The sequence below is a fragment of the Amphiprion ocellaris genome, chromosome 20 (genome assembly GCF_022539595.1).
Source record: "Amphiprion ocellaris isolate individual 3 ecotype Okinawa chromosome 20, ASM2253959v1, whole genome shotgun sequence".
NCBI classification, from domain to species: Eukaryota; Metazoa; Chordata; class Actinopteri; family Pomacentridae; genus Amphiprion; species Amphiprion ocellaris.
This window is the reverse complement of record NC_072785.1, coordinates 19,146,655-19,163,021: the sequence shown is the minus strand read 5'-3', so window position 1 is coordinate 19,163,021 and position 16,367 is coordinate 19,146,655. Positions and strand designations below refer to the sequence as shown.

Sequence of the window (16,367 nt, the reverse complement as noted above, 5' to 3'; positions counted from 1 at the left end):
TATAGTCACTGATCAATAAGGGGTCTGTGTACTGGTCATACTGTCTGATTATTGTCCTTTGAAGACACATCTGAGTAGGATGTGGATTAACTCAAAAGTCGAAAATGTACCAACAGCTCAAAAAAGTTTTCTGCTCTTTTTTTAAAGCCTTTTCCAATTATCCATCCATTATCTATACACCGCTGAATCCTCATTAGAGTCACGGGGGGCTGGAGTCTATCCCAGATGACTTAGGGTGAAGGCAGGGGACACCCTGGACAGGTCACCAGTCTATCACAGGACTACATATAGAGACGCATAATCACACTTGCATTCACACCTATGGACAATTTAGAACTACCAATTAATCTGAGCATGTTTATGGACTGCGGGAAGAAGCCAGAATACCTGGAGAAAATCCACACATGCACAGGGAGAACATACAAACTCCAAGCAGAAAGATCCTAGGAAGGCAGCGATGTGAACTAGGGATCATCTAGCTGCAAGGCGAAAGTGCAGCAATCCTTTTCCAATTCTAAAAATAAAAATTAGACTTTTCACTGTTTCTCTGTGCCAGAAAAGAAGAGCATTTTCACTGTGCCCTTATATTTTTGTTCAGTGTGAATCAAGAACATAGCCTCTCTTATTAATACAGTAACTAAAAGATACGGCAACATATAGCCAAGTAGAAATGAAGACACTTTTTATTTCTTTTAATTTAAGATGCCATAGTTGCATAAGTTACTGTTAGGATATGGACAGATTTTATTTTTTTTTCCAGCTGCATTAGCAGCAAATGTGCTCTTATTAATAGTATTTGGTATTCATTTGGGGTATCATGTTGTGAGATTTTATGGGTGAACTTGTTCTCCTTACCAGCACTTACATCTCTGTTACAGAGGGTGGTCATCCAAATTACAATTAAATTTACAAAAACAAGTATTTTCAAGACACACCTTTTCATATGACTTATAACGATAAATCATCTAAATAAGCCTGATTCCAAGGCACACAGTTTGAGAACCACTACTCCAGCTGGCTTGCATTTAAAATTGATGTGAGTTAAACATAGAAACAAAATGGGAAGACTCATTTTACCTACAGTACTGTATCTCACATTTTGTATCAATGCCACTCTGAAATCTCTTGAAAATGAAAAATACGTTTAAACAACTAACTAACTAACTAACTAACTAACTAACTAACTAACTAACTAACTAACTAACTAACTAACTAACTAACTAACTAACTAACTAACTAAATGAATGAATAAATAAATATCAACACTTATTGTTTTTAAGGTTCTGCAATTTATTGACGTTATTTTTAAGTTGTATTAGTCATTCACTAATAATAACAAAGTCATGTGACAGGACTCCCCCAAAGGATTGTGGGTAGTCTGGCTGTCAGTGTCTGTCCTTGTGCTCTACCTTCAGCAGCGTTACTCAGCGGAGCAGCATTAGTCAAAATGTATAGACAACTTATGGTAAGAAACAAGTTTATTCACGTGTATTTGATGTTTAACGTTACAGTTTTGTCATGACGGTGTTTTGACAGTTTTATAATTTCATGCAATACTCATTTTCTGTGTCAGTCCTTTGTTTCGAATAACGGTCCCAACTTTTCAAAGTTAGCTTAACTTCTGTTTAGCACGACACAATATGAAATAACGTCGTTTCACGTAGGAAAAAAATGTTTTATTGTTTTTGTATGGTGTTGTTCTTCCCCGTTATTGACTTTAGCAGAGGTTTTGTTAGTGAGGACGCTAGCTAACAGCTGGCTAAAGCAGGTCAGGGTGAAGCTGCTGATGTTAGATAGCAGTCGTTGAGGAACTGACCTCTAGAAGTTGTATTACAAAACTCTCCATGAAAATGATAACATGCTTTCATATGAACAGCAAATATTTGTTCACAGTTTCCTAATACCTTAAAGGAAATATTATTATTGTTTTTTTTATCTCCGGATGGATTAATCCAACTTGTGAAAAGGCACTTAAATTATGGTGAAAATAGTATAACAGTCTGTACTGATGCTGGATGGAAATGAACTAACAGATATAAAGAGTAATAACACGTAATAATAATAATATATTCACCTAACTCTCTGAAGAAAGAAGAAAGCTGTACATAGAGGCAAGTTTTTTTGACTGAATACATAAACCAGAAAAGGCTCTGGCTTTCATTTCAAAGAAGAAGTGAATTTTCACATTTTACTGACAACATACTCCACTAACTGTTATGTTACCCTCAAATTTATTGACATTAATATCTCTTATGCCTTTTCTAAGTATAGCACAGAAACACATCTACACCTGTTACTGTAAACATCTCAGATGTTTTGGACAGATCTGAATGCTCACTTTTATAAAATTGCTCAGTCTGTCTACTGTTTTAAACTTAAATATATTATCTGTTGCTATGATAATCTCGGTGGTGCTCCTAAATAGTTAATTAATTTCATCATTCTAATTTGTAAATATTCAGTCAGAAATTTTCTAGGTCAGTTTACTGATGTCCAAAAGACGTGATAAGCTGTTGTAAAGAACACTTTAAACAGTACTTCCCTGAAACCTCTGATCGAATATATTATGTGTGCACCACAGTTTTGTTTAAATTATATATTCTCCAATCTGATTAACATAATGTAAATTTTGTTCTATATTTGCTGCTAAATCTATAACAAGTAAATCAAAGCTTAGTAAGAAGTCAATAATCGTCATATATTTTTGCTCATGTATGATCTGACAGTTTGTATAATATAATCTTTACTGAGCACATCAAAGATTTGTCTCTGTGTAGTAGACAAAGTTGTCCAGCAGATGTCACCATTTTGTAAAAATTTTAAAATGAACTATTTTTAGCACACTCGCTTCAAAGTGTGTGAATATTTTCATCCAGGACAAGTTAAAACAAAGCCTATTGAACTTTCAAACTTACACTGTTAATTAATTAGAGTTGTTGTACTTTGTGTCACTTCTGTGTCCTTGTACTGTTACCGCAATAAATATGACTATTATGTGTACGTGCAGATTCTCAGTCATCCATAATAATTGTCATCCACTATTTTCTGTTCTTAAGTCATGGCTCTTTGAACGACCTTAAAATTTTGTGTCTGTATGACCAGAGTCTTCAGCAGCTTTCCAGGCGGACCATCGCCAGCAGTGCCCGCCGACAGCTTGATAACACTGTGAAGCAAAAGCAAAAACTGTTTCAGGTAGGATTAATCTCTTTGGAGAAAAGCACAGCCTCTGTAAGTGTTTGATTCACTCCATTTAGTTTTCTTCCTTGTCTGTGTATCAGTATAAACTGTAGAAGTATACCTGCCTTAGGTAGATTTTTTTTTTATTACTAACTGAATACAGACTTTATCATAGTTTACATGGAAGTGAAACTTCGAGAAGAATTGCTTAAATGAGATTGTTTTCAGCAGTGTTTTATGATGAACTCACAGTCGGTCCCTTTTGTCATACTGTTAAAGTAATTATGTGCTGACTTGATATGAAAACTTTGTTTTTATTTGTGAGTTTTTAAGAGATGAGAAATGATCTTTCTGTACTGATAATGATAATAATAAAAATCTCTATTTTATTCCCAGGTTCTGGAGACAGAATCTTATTTTATCTTCTTTGTAGCCTGACAAATAAGTATAAGTGAGTTTCCACCTCTAATGTTTACATGACCTTCACCTGTATAGCTGGGGCTCTGAGTCATACTAATTATGCTTACAACCTGCTAATTTCATTGCAGAATCAATGTCCCAATGCAGCAGGCTTTGCTGATCTTGCATAGTGCTAAAAGTCACTGTAAATAGAGTTGACAAATGACCTACTCTTGCTGCTAAACCCCAGAACAAGCGCTGCTTCAATACATAATGTACTGTACGGCACAACTTCATTGCTGTGTTTACCCAGAGATAAGCTCTTTGCCGAGAAACTGAAAAAATCCTGTTGGGGGAGAAAAAAAAAGTAGATTATATAGAACATGAAACATATGCTCACATCACTTATATGTATTTTAAAAAATCAATCACTACAAAATCAGGAATACATGGTTGTTGGGTTTTTTTTTCAGGTAATAATATATTTTTCTTCCTCTCTCGTTGAACAGGAGGATAACGGTATGCCCATCCATCTGAAGGGCGGCTCAAAGGACGCTCTGCTCTACAGAACCACAATGGCTCTCACTGTGTTTGGTATGTCAGCATTCATTTGTCTGAGTCAGGCTCTTTTCACATTTCTCCGTGTGTTTCTTTTGGATAGAATACACATCATACCCGTGACTTGACCCCAGTGTTTTTACTGTCTTTGAAAGTAAAATTACTGCAATTTCATGATACATCCTGACATTGTTTGAAGTCCAGATGATTTTCTCGTCAGTGTGTCTGAGTCACATCTGCGATGCTTGTTTGATCTCTTCACAGGGGCTGGCTATGTTGTGTACGAGCTCATAAGTGCTGCAATGCCCAAGAAGCCACAATGAAAAAGGATTGTCCTCGTGGATTTTATTGTCTGATGCAGATGCAGATTCTGTATGTAATTCATCAACTCTCTGTTGTGCAGATTTCAGTATCAGTACTGAATATCAGTATGTTTCATGTTCGAAATCAGTATTTATTAATTGTACAAATCATGAACTGCAAATACTAATAAATATATATAGATATATAAATTGTCTCTTGTGAAAACTTGATTCCTGCTGGAGATATTGTCTCTTTTGCTACAAGTGCCATAATGAGCTTGTGTATTTTAGATAAACAAATGAAGAACTTTTATTTTTTAATGACAATTTTGGTAGGTGGCTGCAACCTATTTAAGATAATTTATAAATCCTACAGTGGGGAAATTTGCAGTGTTGCAGCAGCGAAGATTTAAGGAATGTAGTACAAAATAAAAATAAAATATACAGGGTGTTTAAAGTGCAAACTTACATGGGTTTAGAATGAATTAAATATTTTGAGTATCGAACACTTTCATGTGGCAATTTATGCCTTATCTTGAGTTTATGGCAGAAATGTGTTCATTTATGTACAATATTCAGGTTAAGTCCTTTGCGTCTTTCATGTAAATGCAAATGTTCTAAATATTGAGGTAAATATATATTACCACTCAAAAGTTTGGACACACCTTCTCATTCAATGTTCTTTCTTTATTTTTACTAGTTTCTACATTGTAGATATATACTGAAGACATCAAAACTATGAAGCACGATATATGGAAATATGTAGCAAACAAACAATTGTGAAATAATTCTAAATATGTTTTGTAATCTAGATTCCTCAAAGTAGCCAACCTTTGCTTTGATGACAGCTTTGCAAACCCTTGGCCTTCTCTCTATGAGCTTCATGAGGTAATCACCTGAAATCGTTTTCACTTCACAGGTGTGCCTTGTCAAGGTTATTTAGTGGAATTTCTTGCCTTCTTAATAGGGTTGGGACCATCAGTTGTGCAGAAGTCAGGTTGGTACACAGTTGACAGCCCTATTTGACAACTGTTAGAATCCATATTATGGCAAGAACCAATCAGCTAAGTAAAGAGAAACGACAGTCCATCATTACTCTACGAACTGAAGGTCAGTCCGGAAAATTGCAAAAACTTTGAATGTATCCCCAAGTGCAGTCGCAAAAACCATCAAGCGCTATGATGAAACTGGCTCACATCAGGACCGCTCCAGGAAAGGAAGACCAAGAGTCACCTCTGCTGCTGAGGGTAAGTTCATCTGAGTCACCAGCCTCAGAAATCGCAAGTTAAATACCTCAGATTAGAGCCCAGATAAATGCCACACAGAGTTCTAGTAGCAAACACATCTCTACATAAACTGTTCAGAAGAGACTGCATGAATCAGGCCTTTATAGCTGCTAAAAAACACTACTAAGGAAAAGCAACAAGCAGAAGAGATTTGTTTGGGCCAAGAAACACAAGGAATGGACATTAGACCAGTGAAAATCTGTGCTTTGGTCTGATGAGTCCAAATTTGAGATCTTTGGTTCCACCTACCGTGTCTTTGTGTGACACAGAAAAGGTGAATGGATGGTCTCTACACGCATGGTTCCCACCATGAAGCATGGTGGAGGAGGTGTGATGGTGTGGGGGTGCTTTGCTGGTGACACTGTTGGAGATTTATTCAAAATTGAATCCACATTGAACCAGCTGGCTACCACAGCATCCTGCAGCGACATGACATCCCATCCAGTTTGTGTTCAGTTGGACCATCATTTATTTTTCAACAGGACAATGACCCCAAACACACCTCCAGGCTGTGTAAGGGTTATTTGACCAAGAAGGAGAGTGATGGAGTGCTGTGTCAGATGACCTGGCCTCCACGGTCACCTGATCTAAACCCAATCCAGATGGTTTGGGATGAGATGGACCACAGAGTGAAGGCAAAAGGGCCAACAAGTACTTGGCGTCTCTGAGAACTCCTTCAAGACTGTTGAAAAACCAGTTGGGTGACTACCTCATGAAACTCATCGAGAGAATGCCAAAAGTGTGCAAAGCATCAATCAAAGTAAAGGGTGGCTATTTTGAAGAATCTAAAATGTTTTGACATGTTTCACTCTTTTTTGTTTACTACATAATTCCATATGTGTTCATTCACAGTTTTGATGCCTTCAGTGAGAATCTACAATAGAAATAGTCATGAAAATAAGGAAAAAACATTAAATGAGAAGGTGTGTCCAATCTTTTGGCTGGTAGTGTGTCTCCTGCATCGCCCTTTAAATCTACTCCTATGTAAAGTCGTTCTTTTTATCAGACTACATTGGTTTCTGCCACTGTTTCCATAGTGTGCCTCCTGTATGTTTTTATTTCGGCCACTAGAGGGCACCACAATCCTTCCATTGTGGCAGCAGAACAAGCTGCCCCTCAAACACTGTCATTCCCAGCCAAGGCAAATTTTCCACTGATGCTGCACATCACGAACATACTTTAAACTTAACCTCTAATAAGTGACCCCTCGTAGCTTTGTTTCTTTAAGCATCTCGGGTGAATTGTGGGAAAACAGCCATGTCCAAACACAAAGAGATTCTTTGTTTACAAAGCGACAAAATCCACTTTAATTCCAGCTGACGTGAGAGTAAATAAATTCGATATGTTTGCCTGTTGCGCAAATAAAACACTTCCCCTCTCACTGTGTTTTGTGAAGTTGCATTGAAACTGGAAACTCATTAGATAGCCAAACCAAATGAATGCAGAGGAGGGTAGAGAAAATATGTCATTTCCAAACACCGGGTCGCTCTTAGCGGGGGACATACATCAAGAGAGAGACAGAGCTTTCGTAAGAAGCCCGTCTGATGGTAAATTGAGAGTTGGGAACTGCCCCCCTATTAAGTAGCCGATGGTGGAAAGATTCTTCCCACTTGGAAAGAGGCTTTTCCTCCTTGGACATCTGCTGGCGGAGCTTCCAGTAGCTAGAGAGAGCAGAGAGGGGTCCAGCCGCAGCTCCTGAAACTTCTCTTACTTTCCAGAGGGGGAGGCTTCAAACAGGCTGCTCTCAAGTTTGGTCCGTTCACTTTTGGGAGGACTTGAATAGGTGAGTACCAAAGCTTTTATTTACAGTAAGAAACTGTTATTCTGAAACTTTAAATAATGAGAAGAACTCATCTTTTTTTTTGCGTGAAATTTGGGAATTATTTGCATTTTTACGCATTTGTCTACCATGGTGCGTTTTGATCACTGCAATTTAGATGCATATTTTAGATGAAAAGTACTTGTTTAACTTGTTTAACAAAAATTATTAACTAAAATTTCAACATCAAACGTTGGATCACTTTTTGTAATTGAATTGAGCTGAATGGAAATGCGCCTACAGGAGTTGTAAGATGCAGCCAGGCAGTGGTGGAGCTGCAGATCTGGCGTATCTGTTGTGGTTTAAACTTAATCTGGTAATTTTGATTAGATGAGCCCCTTATGTCCGAGGGGCCAAGAGACTCATTTCGGCCCCTGTAGCTGCAGTGTTCTTGCTTGTGCACCAGGCGGGGCGCACAGACTGTGGATACTTAAGCTGAGCTCAGACTGCTGTGTATTGAGTGGATGGGGTCTCCTTATCCCTTTGTGAAAAGCTCTGGGTTCTAACCATAAGTGGAATTAATATTTGCTTTAAAAAAAAAAAAATCATATTTAAGTCAATTTACAGATGCCAGTGAGTCCACGTAAAAGCCATTGTCCCTTTAAATTAGAAATAAAGAAAGAAATCTAATCAAAGAGATGTGTTTGGGAGACTCCAAATAGTGTCCAAAAATATATATTTCTACAAAAACTCAGCTGCAACTGAAATCCACACTGCCATTTTATCAATCAAAATACATCACCCTAACCAATAGGTCGCTTATACTATCACAGACTGAGTTTTTTGGGACCTTTTAAGCTCCATCAGCCTCCATCCCTGAAGGGTAAATGTTAGTAAGAATCCCAGGTACATGTAGTGATCTGCACATCCAGCTGGCAAAATGATCAAAGCAACCAGAAAGCAGTAAATTTCCAGTTAGTGCATCTGAAAATCAAACAGCATGTCTAAATGGTTTTTTTTTGGTTTTTTTTTTTCAATATCTCATTAACTAAATACCTACAGAGTGTTATTTGGTGCAAAGTATGTACCTCAGGGTATGGGCGTCAGCCGAAGGCAGGCAGCAAGGTGTGGCACTCATTGTGTAAGTTAGTCCAGATGGATCTTGCTGTATTTGTCGTCATGATGTAAAGTGGTGGTTAAATAATTAAAGCTGTCAGTCCGGATTCACGTTTTTAAAAGCCCTAACTCAGGTGCGCAGTGCAGGGTGCGTATAGATTATGTAATTCTAGTTAAAGGCAAATTCTGCAGCACACAACAATGTGAGATGTGCAGCTTCAACACTTCTTTTTCTGTCTTTGTCCTCAGTCTGATTGATGCGCTGCTGATCCTTTAGGACCAAACATGAAGATAGGGCTATCACTGGCCACGGCTGCCTTCTTTGCAGCCCTGCTGTCCTCCATAGATGCTCAAGGTAAATGAAACCACCTGGTCTCACCACACTTACATACTCTATCCCACTCCTGTCTCTTTATTTCCTCACCCTCTCCTTTCACCTTTTATCTCCTCTGGTTAATTATGTTGCAGGAACTGATGTACTGATAAACTGAATAAAGTTATTCCTGTTTCATGTGTATGCTATTTGACTATGTGACTGATTCCTTAATGACTGTCCTGCTTTTATCCCTCATTTGTAGCTTATTTTGTCGGATGTGTCTATCAGGACTCGTTACAGGCTTTGATGTGTAATCCAAAGCCCACATCCCATTTAGGCTGTAATTTAAATGGTTTTAACTGATACTTCAGGAGCAATTTTCTCATTTGCGTTTGGCAAATGGAACAAACCAAGCACAGTAAAGTTTATTTCATTTCCAATTTCTAATTAAATGCACTAAATAGCAGGGCATATACTAAGAGCAGAATAAAAGTCATTTCATGGCTAGTGTTTCCCCATAAACGTTTTAGCGGGGCTGTTGCTGTTCCCGTTTTATGATGGCAAGCCTCTGCACTTTTTCCTAAGCAAAAAATAAGGAAACTGCCAAGTCTTTGGTAATTAAGCCCTAAAGTGCTAGATCACATATTTTTTTTAACCTTATTATGATTATGTTAAGGTTGTAGTTGGATCTTGTAAATCTATGTACCTTCTTTGCAATGGTTTTTGAATGGTTGCAGCACAAAGTAAAACAGCATTTAAAATCATTAAATGACTTGTCATACAGCAGTAACACAGTAATAGTGGAGTCATTTAAAATACATCAGAAAGAATAAACTTAACGTTGAAATGGCTAAATGTAGTGTATAAAGTAGCACGATCAATTTGCTGAAACAATTGAAACTGACAGCGCCCATTCAGAAGTATTGTCTTATTCTCAGTGTTGTTGTACAGATGGAGTAGTGTAATTTTGTGGGTAGGAAGTCCAATAAATGGAAATATCCAAGGAAAATGCAAGTGATTAGAAATTGAAACGCTGCGCTTTTTCCTTTCCAACTCTGATTTTATGCTCATACAATACATCTCAGATGAAGTTAAATGCTTTTGCCGAACATGTCACGAGAACTAACATGTCATACACGGTTAAAAGTCTGTTTTAGCAGCAGCAGTTTTGACAGAAAATGACTCAATGTCATATCAAATGCAAACATTCAATCTAAAATAATGAACAAATATGGAAATATGGTATGGAAACCTCTGATTCTTTTTTTTTTCCATTTTGAAAGCTCTCTTGCATGGTGAGAGGAGTCTACTCTCACATATCTCCGCTAACGGAATGGAAAGATGAAATACGAGAATAGCAAATTAATCCTCAGACAGCACAAAGACCAAGAGCCTTTCTCGGGCTTCTTTGCGGGCATTCGCAGAAATGCTGAGTTGCAAGACATATGGAAAGTTAATATGCAGTAATGTTTAATGTCAGCACATGTTGTGGAATTACTTTGGCATCTGTCCTGCCTCTTTGGGGAGAGTCAGTGTTTTTTCCTCCTCCTCTTGGTCTCTCCTCCTGGCAGTCGCTCAGGTCAGGATTGCTGGCTGGGTGACTGGAGACTGAGGTAACACAACAGTAGCCAGACTCTGGCCCCTGAGAGCCAGAGGTGTCCTTTATTAGGAGCTGATGGGACAGACATCCATATAACAAAAGCGACCGCAAGGTCCAAACTACAAGCCAGAGATTGTTATTTTGACAAAGCCACCTTTGTTCCGCAAGTGTATTTTAAAACCAGAAGGCCATACGGTTGAGGAAATCATAACAGATTGAAACAACATGCTCAGACCATGAACATCGGCAGGCGTTTCATGCAACTCAAGACCCACCTAAAAGATTTTTTACCGGCTTTTTCAATCCGTCATCCATCGCTACACATCCCTGCACCCACACACAAACACGCACCTCTATACCCCCCGTACCCTCATTTGGTGTTGGAGATGAGTACTCTCGGAGAAATGGTTGGAAACACGGCCCATCGGGGCTCCTTGAGTTGATGTGCCAGGTTGGTGATCCTCCAATCCCAGTTTTTCAATATTTGGCGGGCTCCTGTTTGTCATCTGCCTGTGCATTCAGTGTGTCCCAAGCTATGGCTTCCTCCTCATAGTGTATTTTACAATGATATTCTTGCCTCTCATGGCACTTCTTTTAACAGCACCCATACGGCAGAGCTCTTGCCGACGAATGCATGCTCACTTAACCTGACATCATCCTCATCATGGTTACCACTGGTATCACTGTGGATGAATTAGTGCTTGATGAAGCACTACAAGCCAGTGCCAAGTATGCTGTGCTAACCCTATTAACGTCTTGAATTTTCTCACAAATTAATTACATCTTCTCTCTTGTCTTTGCATTATTCATTTTGAGTATTTTTGTCATCAAATACCAATTTACCCCATAATAGGACTTTCTGCGACGCATGCAATATATCGAGGTTGTAGTTTGATTCCTAATAAATACATTAAGATCTGATAATGTGAACTTTTATTAACAGTAGGTAACCTGCACTTCAATTTTTAGCTCTTCAAATATTTTAATGTGTCTTTTATGCATGTAAATTCCACATACTAAATGTCATATCATAACCCCTTTACTTCACGTGCAGCCTACCAAACGTAACAAAGAATATCATTCTAAAATATGTTTGTCATCTCTGTCTGTGTGGTCCCAACTGTACATGGAAAACTACTGTCCAGTCAATCAAAGTTGTTGAGTCAAACAACTTTCTCATGTACATGATGCATGACGCTGTGATCAAGTCAGCTCAATGTAAAGATGCGTGGTCTTGTCACACTGTATATGTGTCCTTGTATTTATTTTAATATACACACTTTCCTCTGTTCCAGTACATTTGATTGTCTAAAGAAGTCTTGTTCTCTCATACCTTCTTGTGCATTTTGCTGCCATTGAAAAAGTACACAAGAGTCTCCGGCGACGAATTGTGTATTCTTTTTAAAAGGTTTGCAATGGATGTGTGCCACTCACTTGTGTAAAGAGTCTTAACCAAATAAACCACAAACCACTTTATGTCTCTGAAATATGTTTATATACAATGTATATATAACATATGGTGTTCAATTTTGTCAAGAGTTACCACAACAACTATATGGCAAGCTTGATTCCATTGTATAATCAGTAACTTGAGAATGAAGTCACTGTTGTGTTTTTGTAATACTGAGCTCAGCTCCATCATAAAAGCAGTTTAGAATGAGGTTGAGGCATGCGTTGTGATGACTGCACTTAGCATGTGTTGGATGGTTCACTCATTGTTTGCACTGTGGTAGAGTTTGCGTGGAGTCGTGCACATGATGTGTTTGCCAGTGCTTGAGTTGCTGGCCATCTCGGTTGGGCAACTCAAACAAGTGCCATTTTGATCCAAAATGGCTTCTCACACTTTTTCATTGTTGTCACGTGTTTCTCACCCTCACAAACGGACGTCAGTGCTGTGTGTCTGCCCCCAACAACGAACAAGTCCACTTCAGTCATGAAGTGTTTGTCGTTGGGATTCATGTGAATGCTTGATTAAAAAAATGCCTGATTTGCTCAGAAATACAACCATACTTTTACACGCCTTTGCATGTATTGTGAATAACAGTGTTTCATCTTTTATTTGCAGTGGAACCGCCGTCAGACTTGAAATTTAAAATTCTAAATGAGAACACAGTGGAAATGTCATGGGCAAGGCCCTCATCAAGGATAGAGGGCTTCAGAATACAAGTTGTATCAGATGCAGGTCAGTACTTATGCTGGTGTTCTTAAACCACTAGCACATATGGAAACAGTTTATGCATACACTGCACCCAAACAGCTTATAACTTCTAGATTTCCTCTCCTTAGATGAACCGACCAGAGATTTTACCTTGGATGCTTATACCACTACCACCTCCATCACTGATCTGACCCCTGACCTGGACTATTCAGTGTCCATAAACTCTTATGATGGGTCTGAGGAGAGCATCCCCATCTTTGGACAACTGACTAGTAAGTAAATGTGGTTTGTTTGGATATTTTCAGATGTCTTTATGGTATATTTATACTTTTTTCACAATAACGTGCTTTTAGTAGCACTCCTTTGATTTATTTTACATGAATTAATACTATTGTATTCTCTTGTAATGCCAAAGTAGTGCAAGTGTGTAATCATAAGATGTACTTATGTAGTCAGAAATCTGTCCATGAATGCTGTTCTTTATCTTTTTTATTGATTTCTAGAAATTCATTTATATGCTGATGCCCTTTAGTGGGACAGCAGAAAGTAAAATCACAATGGGAACCACTGAAATACACTATATTCACTGATAACATATGCAACAGAGATAAATTTTAATCATATAATATGCTAGAACCCATTTCTATCCAGCCACAAAATATGTAGGAAAATGGGGAGAACTCACATCTGTTTACTGGCTCTTGAACTGCTCACTGTTTATAGCTAATGCAGAACAAAGTTCTGTGTTTGTGTGCATGCGGTTTTGTTCCTGCGCACCAGCTTTTTATGATGTGTTGATTTTCTTGCCTTTTTCCGCTATGAAAAAGTACACAGTGAATCAGGGGTGGCAATGTGCTGCGCTAACTCACCAAGTGTTTCCTGTGTTTTCAGTCCAGTCCGGTAACACCAGTGGACGAGTCAGGAGGCCACAGTCAGATGCAATGAGTGAGTATGTTCACCGTGATGCCAACCAAAATCTGAACTGCACAGGGTTTTCCAACTTTTTTAAAACATATTTTTTTCCCCATCACGAATGTCATCATGATGATTTTTTTTCCCATGGAATAATCTGGTTAGTCATACATTTTACCTTTGGTTGGGGCTGTCACTGGTTAGGCAGACAGGGTTTTGACAGTGACTGGGAAGGCACACATTGGTTCCTTTAATTGAAACCAGGGGGTGCATCAAGAAAAAAAGGAAAGGAAGCCTTGAAGCAAGAGACAAAGGTTCTGTTATGTGTCATTGAGAGAAGAGGAGCAGGAGGGGGTTGTCAACCGATGATGTCAACCTAGAAGCAAATTCTATCCCTTTTAACTGTTTAAAGATGAGTTATGGCTCTTAATAAGATGTCAACTGTCCTCTGTTCATGTCATGAGACCCGTCTGTGGTGAGTGACAGAAGGACATTCTTGATGATTGGAAAACTATAACCACGCTTCCAGATTTACTGAAATGCTTAGTTAAACATTTATAAAGTCTTCCACAACCACCCAAATAGTTTGACTAAACTCCTACTCCTGAAACTATCATTATTCAACATTAGGTCAGAGCGTTTCGACAAAAAAATGTCCTTTTGAGAGTGGGGCTTAAGAGATGCGAGGAATAGAAGTCAGAGTCAATGAGACCAGGGGGAATGAGGATTAAAGTCCATCCACATAAGCCCAGCCAATTATTCCAAAAGAGTCATCTTAAATGTTCCAGAAAATTTCATCGATGATTTAAAGCCCAGTGGGTTTGAAAGTATAAAAGTGAACATTGCTGGTGGAACCTCTGCAGAATGTTTAGTCTACAAAGCCACATTTTTGCCTCCGTCTGCTGGGATTACTATACCAGCCCACTGTTTGGCATCTGCTGATTTTTCCTTTGATGTCAGAATGCATATCTCTCAGCCTTCCAAGTAACTGTCAAGGCTGTGATTCTATTTAGACCGACAGAAAAAAATAGGCCAATGTCAAATATGGTTCCAAGACCTGCTGCCGTACCTTTATTGGCACTTTTTTGAAAATGAGATTGGTTCAATTTGAGACATAAAACATGTGGTTTCCTGCTTGCTGACTTTTTACACTTGTCATTAACCACTAGTAAAACCCAAGCTCCGCTTTCTAATCTGAATCAATCAAAAATATGTTACATAATTTCTGATTGATTTATGGTTCTGCTCTTAACTGACTGGTTTTATTTTTCCACTGCCTTTCCCCAGAGTGTTCGGTCAGTGCAATCGCAGACTTGGTTTTCTTGGTAGATGGCTCATGGAGTGTTGGCAGAGAAAATTTTAAACACATCCGTAGTTTTATTGCCGCGCTGGCAGGGGCTTTTGACATTGGAGAGGACAAAACTCGGGTGGCTGTGGTTCAGTACAGCACAGACACCCGCACAGAGTTCCCCCTCACCCGTTACACCAGGAGAGGAGACCTGCTCCAAGCCATCAACTCGCTGCCGTACAAAGGAGGGAATACTATGACAGGTAATGTGCTTATCAGAGGGAGAAGGAGAAATTAAAGGGTTTAAATACTGTTATGCAAAGTATTTACATTTTTATATATACTTCTTTTTTAAGGTGATGCCATAGATTACCTGCTGAAAAACATCTTCACTGAGGCAGCTGGATCCAGGAAAAGTTTTCCAAAGGTAGCCATGATCATCACTGATGGAAAATCCCAAGACCCAGTGGAGGAGTATGCTAAAAGACTTAGGAACATTGGAGTGGAAATATTTGTTCTAGGTACGGTTTATTATTCAGTGTTTTGTTGAATTGTGCTCTCCCATGTGAAAGTCTGCCTGTTCTTGGAAGCTATTTAGTTTTCCATTGATTGCTCATTGTTAAATCTGTATTTGACTCAGAAAACATGAAATACGGTTGTTTTTTCTGTCATAAGCACTAATATAAAACCGTCAACAGTCTGACACATCTGTCAAGCAGGCTGTAAGAACATAAGAGTTACTGGTGCTGTTGTACATTTTCCCACTCAGGTATCAAAGGAGCAGATGAGGACGAGCTCAGGGAAATGGCCTCCACACCTCACAGCAAACATGTGTATAACGTGCCCAACTTTGATCAGATTCAAGAAGTACAGAAAAGTATCATTGGAGAAGTATGCTCCGGTGTTGATGATCAGCTCAGCTCGTTGGTCAGCGGAGAAGAAAGTGAGTCACATGATATTTATTAAGTCAGCATATAAGGTTGTGCAGTTTGCATATAAAGTGCTGGAATTGATTGATTGATTGATTATCAAGGTTTTTCATTATTGGTGATTGTTTTAGAAGTGGACAATCAATCACTTAATTGTGGAATCATTGCAGTTATAATTGGGATGGTACATCTGAGAGCCATTCTTAAAAGTTTAACTCTCCAACAAATTATTTTCTTGTTTCCTGCAATTATTTTCAGTGGTGGAGCCCGCCGCTAACCTGCAGGTCACCGAAATTGCATCTAAGTCAATGAGGGTGACATGGGATGCATCCTTGGGAGAGATCACAGGCTACAAGCTCACCCTGGTTCCCATGCTGCCTGGAATGAAGCGCCAAGAGCTGTACATTGGACCCATGCAGACATCCATCAATGTTCGTGACCTTTCCCCTGAGACTGAGTATGAGATCACCTTGTACGCCCTCAAAGGTCTGACTCCCAGTGAACCCATCATGGCAATGGAGAAGACCCAACCTGTTAAGGTGTCAACAGGTATGGTGATTTATTGTG

General features: G+C 38.8%; 2 protein-coding genes across 5 annotated transcripts in view; both read left to right on the top strand.

The window, feature by feature from the left end:
• Positions 1 to 1,356: 1,356 nt before the first annotated feature.
• On the top strand, positions 1,357 to 4,646 carry LOC111569655 (cytochrome c oxidase subunit 7A2, mitochondrial). The gene is made up of 4 exons (XM_023271916.3): positions 1,357 to 1,465; positions 3,103 to 3,192; positions 4,086 to 4,170; positions 4,399 to 4,646. Exons 1-4 carry the CDS (start codon positions 1,448 to 1,450, stop codon positions 4,455 to 4,457), a joined length of 252 nt encoding a protein of 83 aa, XP_023127684.1. The 5' UTR covers positions 1,357 to 1,447; the 3' UTR covers positions 4,458 to 4,646.
• Positions 4,647 to 7,325: 2,679 nt separating this feature from the next.
• col12a1a (collagen, type XII, alpha 1a) overlaps positions 7,326 to 16,367 on the top strand; it is a 57,213-nt gene continuing 48,171 nt past the window's right edge. For 3 of the 4 annotated variants that reach the window (XM_035948872.2, XM_035948871.2, XM_023271875.3), the window contains exons 1-9: positions 7,326 to 7,505; positions 8,847 to 8,952; positions 12,579 to 12,695; positions 12,800 to 12,943; positions 13,563 to 13,616; positions 14,871 to 15,134; positions 15,228 to 15,392; positions 15,641 to 15,814; positions 16,059 to 16,349. In XM_035948872.2, coding sequence (XP_035804765.2) covers positions 8,883 to 8,952; positions 12,579 to 12,695; positions 12,800 to 12,943; positions 13,563 to 13,616; positions 14,871 to 15,134; positions 15,228 to 15,392; positions 15,641 to 15,814; positions 16,059 to 16,349 — 1,279 coding nt within the window. In that variant the 5' untranslated portion in view covers positions 7,326 to 7,505; positions 8,847 to 8,882. The remainder of the gene's footprint in view (positions 7,506 to 8,846; positions 8,953 to 12,578; positions 12,696 to 12,799; positions 12,944 to 13,562; positions 13,617 to 14,870; positions 15,135 to 15,227; positions 15,393 to 15,640; positions 15,815 to 16,058; positions 16,350 to 16,367) is intronic. The other variant, XM_023271876.3, reaches the window with a different exon arrangement.